This window comes from Eurosta solidaginis, chromosome 2 (genome assembly GCF_040869045.1).
Source record: "Eurosta solidaginis isolate ZX-2024a chromosome 2, ASM4086904v1, whole genome shotgun sequence".
NCBI classification, from domain to species: Eukaryota; Metazoa; Arthropoda; class Insecta; order Diptera; family Tephritidae; genus Eurosta; species Eurosta solidaginis.
The window spans coordinates 36,447,147-36,464,874 of record NC_090320.1 but is presented as its reverse complement, the minus strand read 5'-3'; the positions used below and the strand labels follow the sequence as shown (position 1 = coordinate 36,464,874).

Genomic DNA, 17,728 nt, shown 5'->3' with positions numbered 1-17,728 from the left:
TCTATTTAAGTTGTGTTAAGTATCCTAACACTGAAAACATTATTGGGGAACGGCGCTAATTAGTGAGCTCGGAGCTTTAAGTAAACGACTCTGCACTAAGGTAAAGAGAAGTAAACTACCCTCGGACTGAGAGCTCTAGCAGGTGTGATTGGGTTGGTTGGTTGGTTGGAGTGGCGAATCCCAATTGACTCCAAATAGCGCTCATGCGCCGTTTAGATACCACAACTCGTGAGCTAACCAATGAAGGGGTGTTCAAAGAAGACTAATAAGAATTTTCAAGCGTCTCAGAGAAACCCATCCCCCTATATCCATCCCGTAGAGATTCTACATTTGAGAGGATCTCCCGGCCTAACATCCTTCAGTTCTGGGAGGCTTTCGATAAAGGGCTTTCCAAGAAAATTCATTTTGCTTCGACATTGTGCTGGACATTCGCACAGCAGATGCTGAATCGTTTCTCCGCCACCGGACGCTTACAGCTGCGATAGGAGGTATTGTGTTCCAGTCCAATCCGTGCCGCATGTACCCCAATTGTCCAATGCCCCGTGAGCACAGCAAATACTCTGGATATATCCCTTCTGTTCATTTTAAGGATTGACCGTTTTTCGTTATATAATGGCCACATGCTCTTGGAAACTTTACAGGACCGCAACCGCTTCCACCTATTGTTGACCTCGCTCCACCAGTGTTGGTAAATGCGACCCTCGATGAGCCGCAGGGGTCCAAGGACCTCCTTCGCTCCTGAGACATCAAGAGCCGCTCCACGCCGTGCCAGTTCATCCGCCATCTCGTTACCCTGTATGTTTCGATGCCCCGGCACTCATATCAGAATAATGATCTGCCGGCTCGCCAGAATCATGGCGCTCTACCTACACTGTCCAAGCAGGTTTGATGTTATCGTCGCTGACCCGAGGGCCCCAAGCGCCGCCTGGCTATTGGAGAAAATTGCTACCCTGTTACCATTACTATTGATATACATTAACGCTTTACATGGCTCTTAAAAATGTAAGGCGCGATAACCTCCGAAGAGATGTAAGACCGAGCTTCTCTTCCAATTTGCGTCGTGCTCCTCTTGATTTTCCTTCCAAATTGGCCGGACGGGGCCTACAATTTTTATGCCGACTCTGAACGGCATCTGCAAGGCAGATGAGTTTTGACTGAGAGCTTTTCATGGCAGAAATACACCCGGAGCGCTTGCCAAACGCTGCCGAGGGGCGACCCCTCTTAGAAAAATTGTCTTCTAATTGAAAAACCGTATTTCTAAAATTTTGATGTTGCTTTGCCCGGAGTGTGAACCCAGGGCATACGGTGTGGTAGGCGGAGCACGCTACCATCACACATAGTGGCCGCCAAATTTTTACACGGCCCTTGGATAGCGAAAGCTCAGTTTGAAGCACGCTTGCCGAGTCGGGAAGCCACATACATAAGGACGTGTGCGGGACAGTCACAAGTACTTCCGCTCCCACTCCTCAAGCCATTTTAGATTCGTCCGTGAAAACGGAGATGTCGAATCTCTGAGTGATCCCCCCATCTTTCCAATCTTTCCTTGTGCATTTTTTTATCCGAATTTACAAAGCTAAGCCAAACAAATCGGTAATACTCTGAGGATGCTATGCAACTACGAGTATTAAGTAGATTCTTTCGAGAATGTCATTAAATCTTGTAAGTTCTATATCCCTTTCAGGGATCGGATGGTATAATTTTTCTGCATTTTCAAAATATTTGGATATTTCATGCAGCTTCCATTTACGCCAACAGTTTAAGGTCCTCAAGTCTTGGAATGTAACCCAATGAATGTGGCAAAGAAAATGGGTCACGATTCTCACAAAGATTTTAGGAAAATTAGCATGTCATGAGTCGATATCTCAGAAATTGTGTGTAGGCTTACAAAAGAGCTCCGTTATTCACACGCTTTTGTTAGTGGTTGTGAATGACATGCTTGAAGCCCAAGCGGACAGGGGGGCATGTGATGACTTGTGCTAATGGCCGGACATGTCCTGCCAACATAAAATACTTGATTACATTGAAAAAGTTCGAGAGTCGAGATTAAATGGTCCAAACCAAGCGCATTAGCTGTCAACCCTAGCAAAAGTGAGTTGGTTAAGTCCACGGGGATGTACGTAAGGCATTAGACGCATCGATTGGTGCTGTCTGATGAGCTTAATTTCCTTGGGATAATTCTTGACTATAAACTTCTTCTGGTAACGCTATTCACATATTTAGGGAGTCTTTTGATAGGAGCTAAATGTTCGCCATAAACTTAGGCTGATCGAATATTGCAGCAACTTCCGGGCGGAAGTTAGCGCAATTAAGTGTTTTGTGGAGGGAATGACCTTTGTTGCTTTAACTGCTAGAGAACATTACTGTGATAGTTCAACATCTGTAAAAGCTGAGTCAAGGTAGGGTCGATAGATTTTACGGAAAGCTCCACCTCTTGATATTCACTCTTTGACGATATGATTATATGGTTGTCAGGGTATAAGGACATTGCTGTAAATTTCAATGCCGATGGCTAACAATAGGGCTGATACCAACCCTTCTCTGGAGATGAGAAGTTTTTGACCTTTTGTTGACTCCTAGTATCCGTCGGGGTCCTTAGGGCACAGTTAAGTCCAACAATCTAAAGTAGATGTAGTGAAAAGAGGTCTCTTCACAATGTGGGTCCTGCATAGCCACAGCTATGTTAATCGTAGGGACGATGCTGATCTCGAAAAGTTGTGCGAGTACGAGGCGTACATAACTCGGGAGGAAATATCTCCGATTTACGTTTGTCTTTTTAGTAACTTTCTTGTTGCCACGTAGCTATTATGTCAAAACTAGAAGCCGATATCACCAAACCTACCACTAAAACAAGGGCTAGTGTAACACATCCTCCTCAAAAGGAGTTCAAGGGGTGATAAGCACAATACAAATCTTTATATCTTTATAGTTCAGAGCTTCCCCAACCCAATTGTCAACATCACCTACTCGAGGGGAAGCCTATTACAAATATGAATGTATTATAGACATATTTAGTAGGCGAGGCGACCCCAAGTTACTCATGGAACTAGGGGTTGGGGAGGCCGGAATAGCCTAGACAGTTTAATTTAGTCATATTAATTGTTCCCGAGATGTTGGCGCTAATACTTTAACTGTGCTTGTTACAGGAACGTACCGGTTCTATATCCGGCAAAGAACCATCAATGTGGATAACACTCCACAAAACCTTCGGGTGGTGTCTTTATCGTTAATACAACAACAACAACAACAACAACAAGAGCTTTCCAGCGCAATTCATCGCTTCTCCAACCCAATTGCCATCCGCATCCCTGGTAAATTTACTTTGCAGGCGACGCTCTTGCTCTGAAGGTTGAATTTGGTCATATCAAATCAATTACCAGATTGTCGGGCTAGTACCTTAATGGTGCTATTTTTCGGAACGTATCGGATACAAAATATCCGGCAAAATATTATAAACACTGATAAATCTCCCGTATCCTTATCGCTACAAGAAGAAGAAAAAAAGCCTAAAGCTAAGTAGATAACTAATATGTACACAGACTTGAGGCCAAAATGGTTATTAAATAAAAATTAAGTCCAACAGACTTCGATGTTTCCTATGCTGGACTCGAATGATAAATACCGTACACCTTGCAACAACAAAATCGCTAAAGTATAGCAAAAAACTCATATTTCCATGTACCGAAACAAAGCTTACTTAATACTTGATTTCCATCTTCTTACTTCAGCTCTAAATACTTAGTAAAAGACATATGATAGTGTCAGGTATTTACAACAATCTTTGCTGTCAGTATTAAAAACAATGTCAATACGTCAGTCACCAACATTCCATTTCATCAATTTCATCAATTCAATACTACTACTGCTGCCATCAGCTGCAGTGGCTATTATTAGTATTTTAACATTCTAGTCCGAGATGAAAAAGGAGTATCTTTTTATGTCACTGCTATTTGAACTATGAAAAAGTATGATAGACGACAATGTAACTTTCATTTGAAAGCTATTTGGGTAAATTTCGGGTGAGCGAAGTTTCAATAGAAGATAATGAGCAATGACATTTTATGTTTGAAGTCGAGATATGACAAAATTACGGTACTCTTTTGTTGCTTTTTTGAGAGTTTTAAGCTGATACTTTGCTTTTTATCCTTAATGTGTTTTCAGTGTTGTAATGACTCGCAATAGTTCCTAGTAAACTATTTATAGTAGTAAGTCTCGAATACTTGCGTTGAACGGCTGAGTGAGAGGTCTTTGATAAAATACTTTATAAAACAATCAATCGATCCCTTATCACTCGGCTTAATGAGTAGATTCTCTTTATATACCTGAAGAGAGCTTTAAGATATAAGAGATTCATGCTTCCTTCAATACGCATTTTGAAATTTTTTTTTCCATTCTTAACAATCCAAATTCGTGACCGTACTTTTTGCTATATCTACCTCTTTACAAATTCAAAATGGCTAACCGAGCTCTGCTTTTGTCATAAGGTGAGATATTTTCTTGATAATTTACGAAGACTTAGTTCTTATTAGGTCTGAGTGGTCTAATGAACAGTGTTTTACAAATATTTCATTATTCTGAACTCTGCGCTCCTGACTTAAATTAAAAAATAAATTGTAGGGAATTCGAAATTGCCTAGTTGCACGGAAGTGAAGACGAGCTGTTAGTCGGACTGAAGTAAGCGTTTGGCAGTCTTTAGTTCAGAAATTGGGTTTATCTTTGGAATATCTAACAGCCTGGCCATTGATGTTTATTGCTTGACAGGAATTTGATAGAAAATTTATTCAATAAGCACAACAACATAATTGTTATTGTTGTTTTTTAAGCGCAAAAATACTCCCCGCAGGCTTAGGAAGTGTTGCGAATACGAGCAGACCGAGTGTTTCGAAAACGATTTTTGAGCCCTCCGAACTTTGGCTGTGGGGGTTTTACTCGCCTTTGTTAACACACATACTTGTCGGGGAAATTATGCAAGCTCATAAACCCACAGGGGCTGCATTGTACCTCCTTTTATAGAATGGCAGAGCCACAGTTTTTACACCATTGATGTCTTTACTCGTACCTATATTGTAAGCATCTTGAACTGTCGAATACTGTTATGATGCACTTATAAACGTCACATCTTTGCTTTGTATTCACTGACACTCGCCTGGTGGCTACGTTCCTGCTATATTTGTATGTAGTCTTTATCTTATACTTATGTTGTTGTTCTAGAAGAGTTTTTTTTTATTACTGGAGGAAGTTTTACGATTGCGACTCACGATAACATTCGCCACAATATTAACTGCCCTAGAGACCGTACTTGCCAGTAAATACCACAGAAAATAGATAAGACTGCAGAAATTCTTCCCCTGAGTAACCCAGATATGATCCATCGCTTCTGTATCAGCGTCACTTCAAACGAAATGCTCCTCAAGAGTAAGAAGGAGCTCGCTCGGTGTCACTTTACTGTGTTGAAGGTTTATCTGTAAGACTCGCAGCATCTTCGAGCTGTTGGTCTTTCTCCAAATTCTGCACCAGTGTGCTCAAGCTTTGGTTTTCTGACGTTGATTTTAGATTTTGGAGGTACGTATCTACCTTCACTGCTCGTAGTGGCTTATAGTTATTTGTAAGACTCGCAGCATTATTTCGGTGTTGGTGTACCTCCAACATATCCACCTCTGCACCTATACCCTCGTAATTCGTTACTGCTTCGAGCTTTTCGAGATCTCTTTCAACCCCTTTGGCATCATGTTGTTGTTGGCAAGACTCGCAGCACCATTGAGCTGTTTTTCCACTTTCAACCCCTCCGCCTCTGCACCGCTAGCCTAGTATTCTGACCCTAGTTTGAGGCTCTCGAGGCCCATTTTTACCTCTTTTGTTCTAAGAGTACTGTCCCTAGTACACCTTTTCTAATGCGCAAATAAATACCGCCCGCTTAGCCCCATTGCAACCTCTCGCTGCTTCGAAGGCTGGCTACGGTTTACTTGGTTCATTATGCATCATTTTGATCATCCTACCAATCAGCCACCCTTTTACAAATCTTCACCTTTCCACAGACATCTGCCCATTGGAGTTGCTCTAATCTAGTGGTTCTACAATCAGGGGCTGCTTTGCAACTTCGTTCATCTTCTTCTCGGCGAAAGCCAGAGTCTCAAAGTTAGCTTCCTTTAGTATCTAAGTTGGAGGCCTTGAGCAGAGTGCTGGGCGTAGTAGTAGCTTGTGTAAAAGATATATCGAGATAGCCTGAAACTGATATACAAATAATGCTATACAAAAACGCAAACAAATATTGCTATATAAAAACGCTCAGGTGGTAAGGACTGCTGCAGTTGGACTGAAAACGATTGCAGGAATAAGACAAATCGAATACCAACTGGAATATAGACAAAGAAGAAAGTTTTTGGAGTGGCCGGCATATCGCGGATATAAGGTATCAGTGTTTAATGTAAAAAAAGTCTTCTTCTAAAGACTTAATCTAAAAGCTTGAAGGTTGAGGTTGCCGATTTGAAGGTGGAAGTTATGTGTTTGTTGTTGTTGTAACCAGGAAATTTACGCAAGGTAATTGCTAAAGTGTTACTAGTATTGACGTATCATCTTAACTAGTTATTGGCGATCTAAACCAAAATTGACTTAGATGACTTTTGCTACCGCTCTGTAAAGGATATTTGTAGCGCTCCTATGACGCCACTACACTTATCAGCGAGATTCTAAGAGTAGTGCATACATAACCTCATGTACGTGCATGCAAACAAGATTGGTATTCCGTATTATAACCAGTGAAGAAGCTGGGAAAACATAATTATCAAAGATCCTGTAACAAATTTTCAATGTTAGTCTGCCTTAATACTTTTAAAGTAATGCTTTTTGGAAAATAAAGAATGTTTATCAGAAAAATGGATACGAAATATGGTTGCTTGGACATATGTCTATAGTCATATGTCACTAGTCAGCTTTTAGAGTAATAGAGTATATATTTGTTATATGATTCTTTTCAAACTGACATTGTTGCTTTTTTTTTCAACACACCATATCTACATATTCTTTTTATGTTAAAAATGAATTTTGGGGACTAATTTTTGACATGTTCAAAAGAACGGTTTTGGTATCATCTTCCATATGTTGGTGCTAATTTCTACAAAATCGAGATCAATCCTACTCCATTCGACTACGAGTGCATTTAAGCAAACTTTATCTTTGCAGCTGCTTTAAAAAGCTTCGGCGCTCATTCCTTTCGTTCTAACTAGGTGCTATGTGCTGAGCAATCTTCGCACCCTTCGCACAGCTGCCACTAAACGCACAGTCTTTGTTCCTCTAATAACTAGCAGCTACTTTGTTGTAAACTTGTTCCATAGCGTTAATCTTTGCCTCGAACGTTGGTGCCTTCTATAGTTGAGTGGTTGTTGTGAAATTACTATAAAGCTTTTATAATTTTTGTATTTATTTTTTTGTGTTGCGCTTAACTTCAACAATTTTCACTATTCTCCTTGCAACATTTTTAGCTTTTCTTGCTAACGCTAAACTCGTTTTGGCTTTGTTTAGTCACTAAATAAAGGAAGATGAAATTTGTTGTATGAGCAAGATATAGCTAAAACTTTAAGGCTTGTTTGAACTTGCTGCTTGCAATTATTTATATGTATCGGTTTGTTTATTGTATCGCTTTTCCGTTTTTCACTTTTCCTTATTCGCCATTTGTGCGCATTTTGTCAACATCGTCAACTCACTTACTGACTGGTTGCTTGGACTTGCGGCAATTGCATTTTTGCTGTTGCTGCTAGTTGTTGTTGTTGCTATTACTTATGTTATTGTAGTAGTCATTCCTGTTGTTGTTGTTGTTGTTGGCTATAGACGCAGTTGCCACCGAAAAGAGAGAATTCCCCTGCAGCATTTTGTTCATTTTTATCCATTTCGTTATTTTTTATATATTTTTGTCTATTCCCCAACTTTGTTTTGTTGTAAGTCGTTTGTTGCACAAACAGGATTGTCCACTTTTGTTCGTTGGCATTGTTGTTGTTGCTATTGGCATTGTCAGTTACTTGGTTGCTTGACTACTTGTCTGGCCTTTGAACAGGCAGGTTTCGCCGCTCATACTGTTGTTGTACTCGTCGTTGTTAACATTATTGTTGTTTTTGCTTCTTTATATTGTCTTTTTTGTTTTCTATCCTTGCTGTTGTATATATCATAATTTCGTTTATTAAAATGAAGCAACCTTTCTTCTATTATAAAAGACAACCTTCTAAAAGGCGCCACAAATGCACTGACTTTGTAATTAATTGCACTCAAAAGCTAAAGATGGCATGCGCTTAGCAGCAATTTAATTGTGTGCGCCATTTCTTAATAACTTTTATTAAATTTTTGAAGACCTCCACTTTATGTTGGTAGGAAATTTTGATGGATGGATGGATGGAGTTTCTCAAAAGCACGATACATACAAACGTATTCGAGACGCCTGCGTATATTTTTGTTGTAAAAACGTGAAAGCTGGTATACGAAAACGGAGATCCAAATTGAAATTCCGAAAACAAGGCCTCTTTTGCAATAGCTTGCCTTCTTGTTGCTATAGTTAAAAAGGGACACTACGAAGGTTTTGGGAAGTGTTAACGATGTTTATGAGGAACTTGGGGTAGGCAGAGTCTCGGCTGCTAAAGAAACAGCATTCGCCAAGGGTAGTTAACGTTGAAAATTGGGTTGAAGAAGCTTTAAATTGCGCTAGCTTGCTTTCTTCTGTTCTAGCCGGGAGTGCTGGAGTTCCCCTCAGAGAACGCTGACAGGAAAGGCAGATGACGAGTATTGCTTACAAAAATAAGTAAGGAAGTCTAAGTTCGGGTGATACCGAACATTACATACCCAGCTGTACACTTGAAATGCTGTTGTTGTTTGTTTTGTGTGCTTACATAGAAAATAGCTTAGTCATAAAAGTGGCGGTGCCACGCCCATTTTTTAAATTTTAATTTCTTCTTATTTATTGTTATAAATCCACTTGGGAAATGAAATACCATTGATATAAAGCTCTTTTTTGCAAAGATATAGCTTACTTTATTCATCCACGAACCTTTTAAAAATCTTTTATATAAAAGTGGGCGTGGTCCTTAACCGATTTCGTAAATTTTCCTTCAAAGCATTCCTTATAGTAAAGGCAACCTCTCTGCCGAATTTTGTTGCGATAGGTTAAACGATTTTTGATTTATGATTAATAATATTTGTGAAATTGATTTTATCACAAGTGGGCGGTGCCACGCCCATTATATTTTTTTTCAAATTTTTATTAGGGGTCTCAATATCAGTCCGAGCGTAAAATTTCAACATTCTAGGTGTATTATTTACTAAATAGTCAGGTTTTTTGTGTTGTTATATATATATAAAGTGGGCGTGGTTATCATCCTATTTCGCTCATTTTCAATACCAATCTATTATAGGTCCAGATAAGCTCATGTAACAAATTTGGTGAAGATATCTCAATATTTACTAAAGTTATCGTGTTAACGGACAGACGGACGCACGGACGGACATGGCTCAATCAAATTTTTTTCGATACTGATGATTTTGATATATGGAAGTCTGTATCTATCTTGATTCCTTTATACCTGTACAACCAACCGTTATCCAATCAGTATAAGTATAAATCTGCAGCATAGTAGGAATGTTAATACCCATCACCTAAGCCGAGTGATGAAGGACTTGAAGTAAATATCGAAGTAGATTTAATGACGGTCTGTACGAGTTTCCTATCGACCTTCCCCGGTAGCAGAAAATTAAGTGGAGAGACATTTTTCTACCCTGCTTGTTTTTAATGTGTTAGCATCTTTGCTCCTGGTATGGGGGAATCCAAAAGGAAAGTAAGTGTGAGCCTAATGTTTGAAAAGGGTATGCTGTATGGGGGGTTACAGAGCGTAATTAATGGGTAAGCGTAGTGTGTGGGGGGTAGTGCTTCGAAAGCAGAAATAGGCAAAGTTTGGTAAAGAAGAAAAAGAGAAAAAAGGACAGATGAAAGCCCAAAACCGAAAAAGGGTGGCCGCCATCAATTTGGTATCGAATCATTAACGGCTTTCCATCGAAAGCAGCCAATATCTGCAAGTTATGTCATTGGCATAGACGGGTTATGCGCGTGGTAACCATTGATTTTCGATGAGCTTTCATTTTTTTATCGGCATATTATCTATATTTTATCGAAGAGTTATGAGTTTACTATCGAAATTTTATCGACTTTTTATCAAAAATGTATCGATTTGCTATCGAAAAACTATCGTTTTGTTATCGAAATGTATTTAACTAAATAAATGAATTGTTTAATTTTGTTTGGTTGCGCGCTTTGATTTGTGTAAATTGGTTCCTGGTAAAGATACCTCTGTTGTGGTTTAACTTCACCTACTGGGAGAACTGTAGTCAAATAAAAAAATTTATTTAAACATCGAAGCTGACGAGTTCAAAGGTCAGGTTAGCTTGATTGACAGCCACCGCGGCGGGGAAAGCTCACTTGGGCAACAAGAAGGTCTGTTGTGATACCACGTAAGATACGCGGCGGAGCTAGCTAAAGCTCTTTAGGGAACCGTTGCTAGGCAGCCTTCTTGGTGTGGCGGATTCCGTGGTATGGTTAAAGTGTACTCCGAAGGTTTTCGGTTCAACTCCCGTGCAAAGTAACATCAAAAATTTAGAAAGTTTTTCATTCAGAAACAAGTTTTTCTAATGCAAGGCAGATGCCGTTTGAATTAGGTATGAAACATATAGGCCTCGCTCCGCCAATTTGTAGGGAAAAGAGGAAGGAGCACGACGCAAATTGCAAGAGAAGGTCGGCCTTATTTTCCTCGGAGGTAAATGGCGCCAAGTATTAATTTTTTAATTTTTTTTTGCTAGGCAACGATTTAGTTTCGAAAAGGACCTTGATAGAGTCCTTAGTAGACCTCAGTGAGCCGATACCGAAATACTTTCACCTAGTTCATGCAAAAGCTTGACAGTCAAGCACGAAGTGTCTCGATGATTCCGCATCGTCATCCTCTATGCAGCGGCAGCAAGTGCGGTCCTGCAGTATGTTAAGACGTACAACATGAACTCACATTGGATAGCAAACCGTCATAAGCTCAATCACCAATGATATATTTGTCTTGGTGAAACCAATCATTTCAATACATCGCTTGCTATTCGCTATCGATCCAAAGGCTCTTGCGACCCTGCAGGAGGCGGCCTCCGCATAGCATTTGCTTTGTTGATTCGAAGCCCATCTTTCAACATTATAGGTAAAAAGAGTACTCGATGCAGTTGTATCCCATTCGCGAAAGAAGCTCCACGTTACAGTTGCAAGGTATATTGCTATGCGCCGGGGCCCAGTTGAAATTAATATTCAAATAGTTCGATGCAACCGCAAGCGAGATCAGGTATTCCCATATTACCTTCGATCGCACCATAGTTAAACTTAACTTTAAAGGCCGTTTGGCTATTGGAGAACCTGTTCCGGCAACCTGCACATGGAAGATGCTGCAGTGAGTTCTTGGCAATTACGTCGTTATTTTTTGAGTTTAAGCTAATTAAGAACACAACACTGATCAAAGAAATCAAAATAGTTTCTGCAGAGTCGGGCTAGAACTTGACCGAACCGGACCAGATTCACTAAAATAATGCTCACATTCGTATTAGCGTTGCCTACGCGGAAGCGGTATGCGGTAACAACAACAGCAGAAATAATCGCAGCTCGAACAGTCTCATTTGAAGCATATTAAGTTTCGTGTTTGCATTACGAAATAATTTGCAAGAGATATTCATTCCAAAACATGAACGATAGGGGCTTAGATATAGCCGCAGCAGGTATGCCTGTCGTAAGAGGATACTCAAATACTCAAGTGATTCAAGGGGTTTTTTAGCGCCACCCTTTCAAGAAGATGCCAACGCAATTTAAAGCTTTTTCAATTGTCAACCTTACCTACCCGTGGCGAGTCCTTTTAGCAGCCGAGGCTCGGGCGAATCCAAGTTCCTCACGGGTTAGCCTGGAAAGTTCAATGTGGTAATTTTAAATGAATATCCGTTTCCTCCTTTGCTTCTTCATTCAAGCTCCTTTTACGGTTCTTCTATTCTTTCACAAGCAATCATTCCATATCATTTCACTTTAACAGCCAAATTAAACTAAATTGTTCAATTAATCTCATAGGTGTAGATAGTCTAGTCCTTTGTGAGTAGACAAATCTGCTTGCTGTTTTGTTAAAACCACGTTATTTCAAATTCTTTAAATGCGCAAAATAAATCTTTATAATAATTAAATTATTTATCTTATTTTTTACTTTTTACAGAATAACGAAAATAAAAACTCCTTAACACAGCGCACCTGCCATGAAATCCCAGCCGACGGCAGACCATCGCTCATCATCAGTGTCCATCACAATGCAACCAAAAAACAACAACAAGAAATAGGTATTAATGTTGACACTAGCAACGTAAAAACATTGCAGTGCCTGTAGCAACAAAACAGCATCAACGATAGAGCAACAAAAAATGTTTGCACCACTCATGTCAACAACAGACACACATCAGCAAAGCTAATACTAAAAAACTCCTCTCACTCTCGCTCACTGCATATAAACCAAATTCATTACGCGCATTAAGCGTCAACAACAGACTAACAGCAGCTGATGCGCAATGCCATATTTTTTACACTTTTGATTCTTTCATACATTCATTAGTTAATGCTATTAAAATATTGTCACGTAAACACACACATACAGGGGCACAGTTCCAAGCGTATGCGCCCTCAATTGCCTTTGGTAGTTATAATCACATCAATACAGGTGTCGCTTTTGCTCGAAGTGATGTTGCATGTTACTGTGACTGTAAGGTGAGTGATATACGTGAAATGTTAATCAACTTGTATATATCATCTTAGCAACATGTTGTTTTTGCAGGCGTTGACCAATTTGATAGTTGCTTGTGCTAATGCGTATGTCAGCATGCTAATTTAAGTGAAAATTTATATTTTGCGTAAATCTATGCGAAATATTTGAACTTTGCATTTGAATGAAGATTTGTGAAAATTATTTATACTCAGCGTGTCAGAAAAAGTAGGCCATCAAAGACATTGCAACAAATTTGAATTGACGCGTGATTCGCATAATAACATTAATCTACATATGAAAGCGGTTGACTACGTAAGGAACACATCAAAAATGGATACGGTTTATGGAACAAAAAAGTATTTTCAAAGCTTATCTGGTGCTAGTGATATTTATCGGGCGCCGGTATGTCGAGCGGTGGTGAGTAATAATTTTTGAATTTTTTATTTGAAATTGTCTATTTCATAAGGAGTAATCAATAAGCCTTGGCAACCATATTTACTCTAAATTTGCTTATATCACTGTATTATGAAATAAATACATGCAAATATTGAACACTAAGTAAAATTTGTTGTCGAACCTTATCAAGATGGGATCTTAAGAGATCTTGTCATGTCTATGCCCTAAGTTGCTATAAATTTTCAGTACATATAGCTAGTAGCTGGAAGAGCGTGCTATTGGAAGACATATAGAAAGGCTAGGAGCACCCTGTCATCGCTGCTGTAGGAGTTGTAGGGGTAACGCAGAGGATGAAACTATGAATCGACTCAGTCCGTAATTAAGTCGCGCCAAAAACCTGCGAGTTCTTCTTTGGGCGACGTACGCCAGGTTGTTCTGTTTGATGTAGGAGTCTTGGTAACCATCTTCAGATTCTCAAAATGGCTTTATGAAGAGGGGTGATACAGTGTTTTTTTTTGTAATATCACAAAGAACCTTCTGACACTAGCTTAGGTGTACCTCGGCGGCAGGCAGCTCAACGTAGCCTATTTCGATTAGAATGCGTTAATATCCAACTGATTGCTTCATTCGCATTAATATCGCCTTTTCCAGTTTGGCAATGGTACGGTTTTTGTTCTTAGAAGCTTCCACATCTCTCGAATCTTTGATATTCTAGTTATCATTCATTCCACTGTATTCTATATTTGCTGCCAGTATCATTATCTTCGGGTCGTTTCTGTACCAATGTCTAGGTGTAGTTTTTGTTATCACTCTAAAATTAAAGGAACCGTTATTGTTTTACCATCATTCTTCAGTAAGGAACTTGTGAGATGAAGATCTATAAAGTAACATACCTACTGCGCTAAATACGCCTGTGAATCACGAAAAATTTACTTCTGACCACTTCGACTGAAAGAAGGTATTTGCAACAAAAAAAAAAAAAAAAAAAAAAAAAAACTGTATAGACTTTTCCCTATTCAAGACGAGTGCATATTATCCAAGTTCTGGAAGCGACTTGCCGAAAATTAAGAGTGATGTTTGAGTATGAAAAATGGGCTTCGCTTAAGAACACGAGGGTTTCATATGGCATTCTCTAATAATTCGGCCCCTGTGCAATACATCAAAGGCTGGTAGCAACATTGACACTAAAGGCGTGGGCTCATTTACAGTTTTCATCTCATTCATACTCATCAAGTTCATCTGTTCAAGTCTTCCTTCTAAAAGGGTGGACTCCAGTAGGCAACATGGCTCTAAGAGCTTTCCTCTGCCTATTTTAAAAGTGAATTTCCACCTTCACGGTGCCATAATGGTCCAGCATCGGCAAGATAAAGGTATATGACCCCCAAATCATTTGTTGCAATGTCTACTTTTGACAGATCACAGTTATAGCTACCATCGATGGCACTAAGTAGAAACGGAATTTCAGTCTTTGAGGTTTAACTTCCAGTACCTGATACGCCATTTAAGCGCTTTTGTGTTCGAAATAAAAAATTTTTAACTTTTATATATTAGGCTAGGTTTGAGCGACTTTCAAAGTTTAAACTTAAAGAACTGAATTTGACATCTCAGAAGTGAACGTATCATCACGACGCCATATAAGACCATGTACCTATAATCATATCAGTCAATACAACAACCGTGATATTGACTGAAATAGACCGCCTCACATACATACATAAAGTATTAAGAAATCCTTTCTTTCTGTGATAATCTGCGGAACTTACCAGACCAAACACATATCCGATTCAGGTACATGCATGCGAAGATTTGTATGGAGAAAGTACCTAGTGTATCTGATGATCCCTAAAGTGATAAAATAAAATGCTCGGATGCCTATAATACGATGACTACGCCTCCCTGGTTTATCTTGCGGTGGACAAAGAAAAACAGCGAGTTAGCAAAACTGCAAAGCTATCCTTAAAAAATATTGTGAAATTTAGCAGTTTTTATAATACCAGAGTTCGCCCAGTGGTTGAAATTCAACCACAGGAAAGGAAAGGACAGGAAAGGAAAGGAAATGAAATGAAAGGAAAGGAAAGGAAAGGAAAGGAAAGGAAGGAAAATCAATGGAAGGGAAATGAAAGTAAATGAAATATAATTTGTCGTTTTAACATAATCATAGGAGCATTCGATGGGTAATATAATGAATAAGTAAGCTCAAAATAGGGAAATTTTATATTGCTCTGGCAGGAAAGGTATGATTTAATCAATCTGCTTCTCGTAAACAAAAGGTAGGAAAAGTAAAGGAAAGGAATGGAAAGGAGAGGAAAGGAAAGGAAAGGAAAGGAAAGGAAGGAAAAACAATGGAAGGAAAATGAAAATAAAAGAAACGAAAGAAAAGAAAAGTAGAGAATGGATAGGAAAGGAAGGAATGGAAAGGAAAGGAAAGGAAGGGAAATGAAAGGAAAATAAAGGAAGGAAAGGAAGGAATATGAATGGAAGTGAAATGAAAGTAAAAGAAAGGAAATAAAAAGAAAATTAAAATAAAGAAACGGTAAGGAAAGAAAAGGAAAGGAAAGTAAAGGAAAGGAAAGGAAAGGAAACGAAAGGAAAGGAAATGAAAGGAAAGGAAACGAAATGAAAGGAAAGGAAAGGAAAGGAAAGGAAAGGAAAGGAAAGGAAAGGAAAGGAAAGGAAAGGAAAGTAACGCAAAGAAAAGAAAACAAAGGAAAGGAAAATAAAAGAATAGAATGGAAAAGAAAGGAAAGCAAAGGAAAGAAAAGAAATATACTTGATGCATGATCAGCTATGTATTTTTGTTTAATTTTCATTGTGTACAAAGCAACTCCTCGGCCATGCTCACGATTCAGCATAGTACACAAAAAGCAAGTACACACACACAGCATATTTATAGTATGAATAAGTGCATGTGTAGTGGTGTGACTTTTATGTTAAATTTTTTATACTAAAATGATTTTTAAAATTTTTTTAAAAATTATTTATTTATGGATAACAGTGCAGCTCAAAATTTCCTATCAATACATATATAATTTGTATACCTTAGAATTATAGTTTAGCAGAAAACGGTTCCACATTTTTTCATCTTGTCTATTTATATATAAGATTCCCAAATAATCCAGGATCCACTACATTAATCTATATTTAAACGTACTTCGAATTTGCTAGATACCAACTTTTAATCAGCTGTACCTAATAATATACTAGTAATAATTAAAAGAATCGGTTCTTAAACTGCTTTAAGTCCTATTTTGAACTGAAATCACATATAACAAGTAAGGAAGGTTAAGCTCGGGTGTAGCCGAACATTACATACTCAGTTGAAAGCTATGGTGACAACATAAGGGAAAATAACAATGTAGAAAAATTAACCGAGGGTAACCCTGGAATGTGTTTGCATGACATGTGTATCAAATGAAAGGTATTAAAGAGTATTTTATCAGGGAGTGGGCAAAAGTTATATAGGTGGACGCCATTTAGGGATATCGCCATAAAGGTGGATGAGGGTTGACTCTAGAATTTGTTCGTACGATATGGGTATCAAATGAAAGGTGTTAATGAGTATTTTAAAAGGGAGTGATCCTTAGTTCCATAGCTGGGCGCCGTTTCGAAATATCGCCATAAAGGTGGACCAGGGGTGACCCTAGAATTTGTTTGTACGATATGGATATCAAATTAAAGGGGTGAATGAGCATTTTAAAAGCGAGTGGGCCTTAGTTCTATAGGTGGACGCCTTTTCGAGATATCGCCATAAGGGTGGACCAGGGGTGACTCTAGAATGCGATTGTACGATATGGGTATCAAAAGAAAGGTGTTAATGAGGATTTCAAAAAGGCGTGGGACTTAGTTCTATAGGTGGACGCCTTTTCGAGATATCGCCATAAAAATGGGCCAGGGGTGACCCTAGAATGTGTTTGTACAATATGGGTGTCAAATGAAAGGTGTTAATGAGGCTTTTAAAACGGAGCGGTGATAGTTGTGTATGTAAAGGCGTTTTCCAGATATCGACCAAAATTTGGACCGGGGTGACCCAGAACATCATATGTTGGATACCGCTAATTTATTTATATATATAATACCACGAACAGTATTCCTGCCAAGATTTCAAGGGCTTTTCATTTCAGCCTGCAGAACTTTTTCATTTTATTCTACTTATATGGTAGGTGTCACACCCATTTTACAAAGTTTTTTTCTTAAGTTATATTTTGCGTCAATAAGCCAAAGGAGGGTGGGGCCGTGTGTAGAAGTCCACGAAAGTGGGGAAAGCTTCTGACCGCCATTCACCTGGGAATGGCCAGAGCGATTCTTTTGCATGCGGTTCAAGCAGCTCACTACTGCCGGTCGCTTGCGGCCAAGTATCCTCTGGGTAGCCGCTAAACACCCGTTTAGCGGTGAGCTAATGTGAGAAGGCGACAACCTGGCTAGGCCACTCTGACATAATCGGTTTAAGGGCTAGCCGGGGGAGATCTCATCGGCAGCGTCTGTACACCTCTAGGTGCGGCTGCAAGCGGGCGTCTGTCTTGGAGCAAGCGGCTCGCTATATAAAC

The 17,728-nt window shown here is 39.1% G+C and overlaps 1 protein-coding gene and 1 long non-coding RNA gene across 2 annotated transcripts in view; both read left to right on the top strand.

The window, feature by feature from the left end:
• Positions 1–12,638, top strand: part of LOC137239548 (uncharacterized) — a 98,154-nt gene extending 85,516 nt beyond the window's left edge. Inside the window, exon 3 of the long non-coding RNA XR_010949418.1 lies at positions 12,249–12,638. This is a non-coding gene — a long non-coding RNA (uncharacterized lncRNA). The remainder of the gene's footprint in view (positions 1–12,248) is intronic.
• Positions 12,639–12,640: 2 nt separating this feature from the next.
• LOC137239547 (uncharacterized) overlaps positions 12,641–17,728 on the top strand; it is an 81,944-nt gene continuing 76,856 nt past the window's right edge. The window contains exons 1-2 of the mRNA XM_067764974.1: positions 12,641–12,790; positions 12,858–13,205. Of these exons, the coding sequence (XP_067621075.1) occupies positions 13,083–13,205 (123 nt within the window). The 5' untranslated portion in view covers positions 12,641–12,790; positions 12,858–13,082. The remainder of the gene's footprint in view (positions 12,791–12,857; positions 13,206–17,728) is intronic.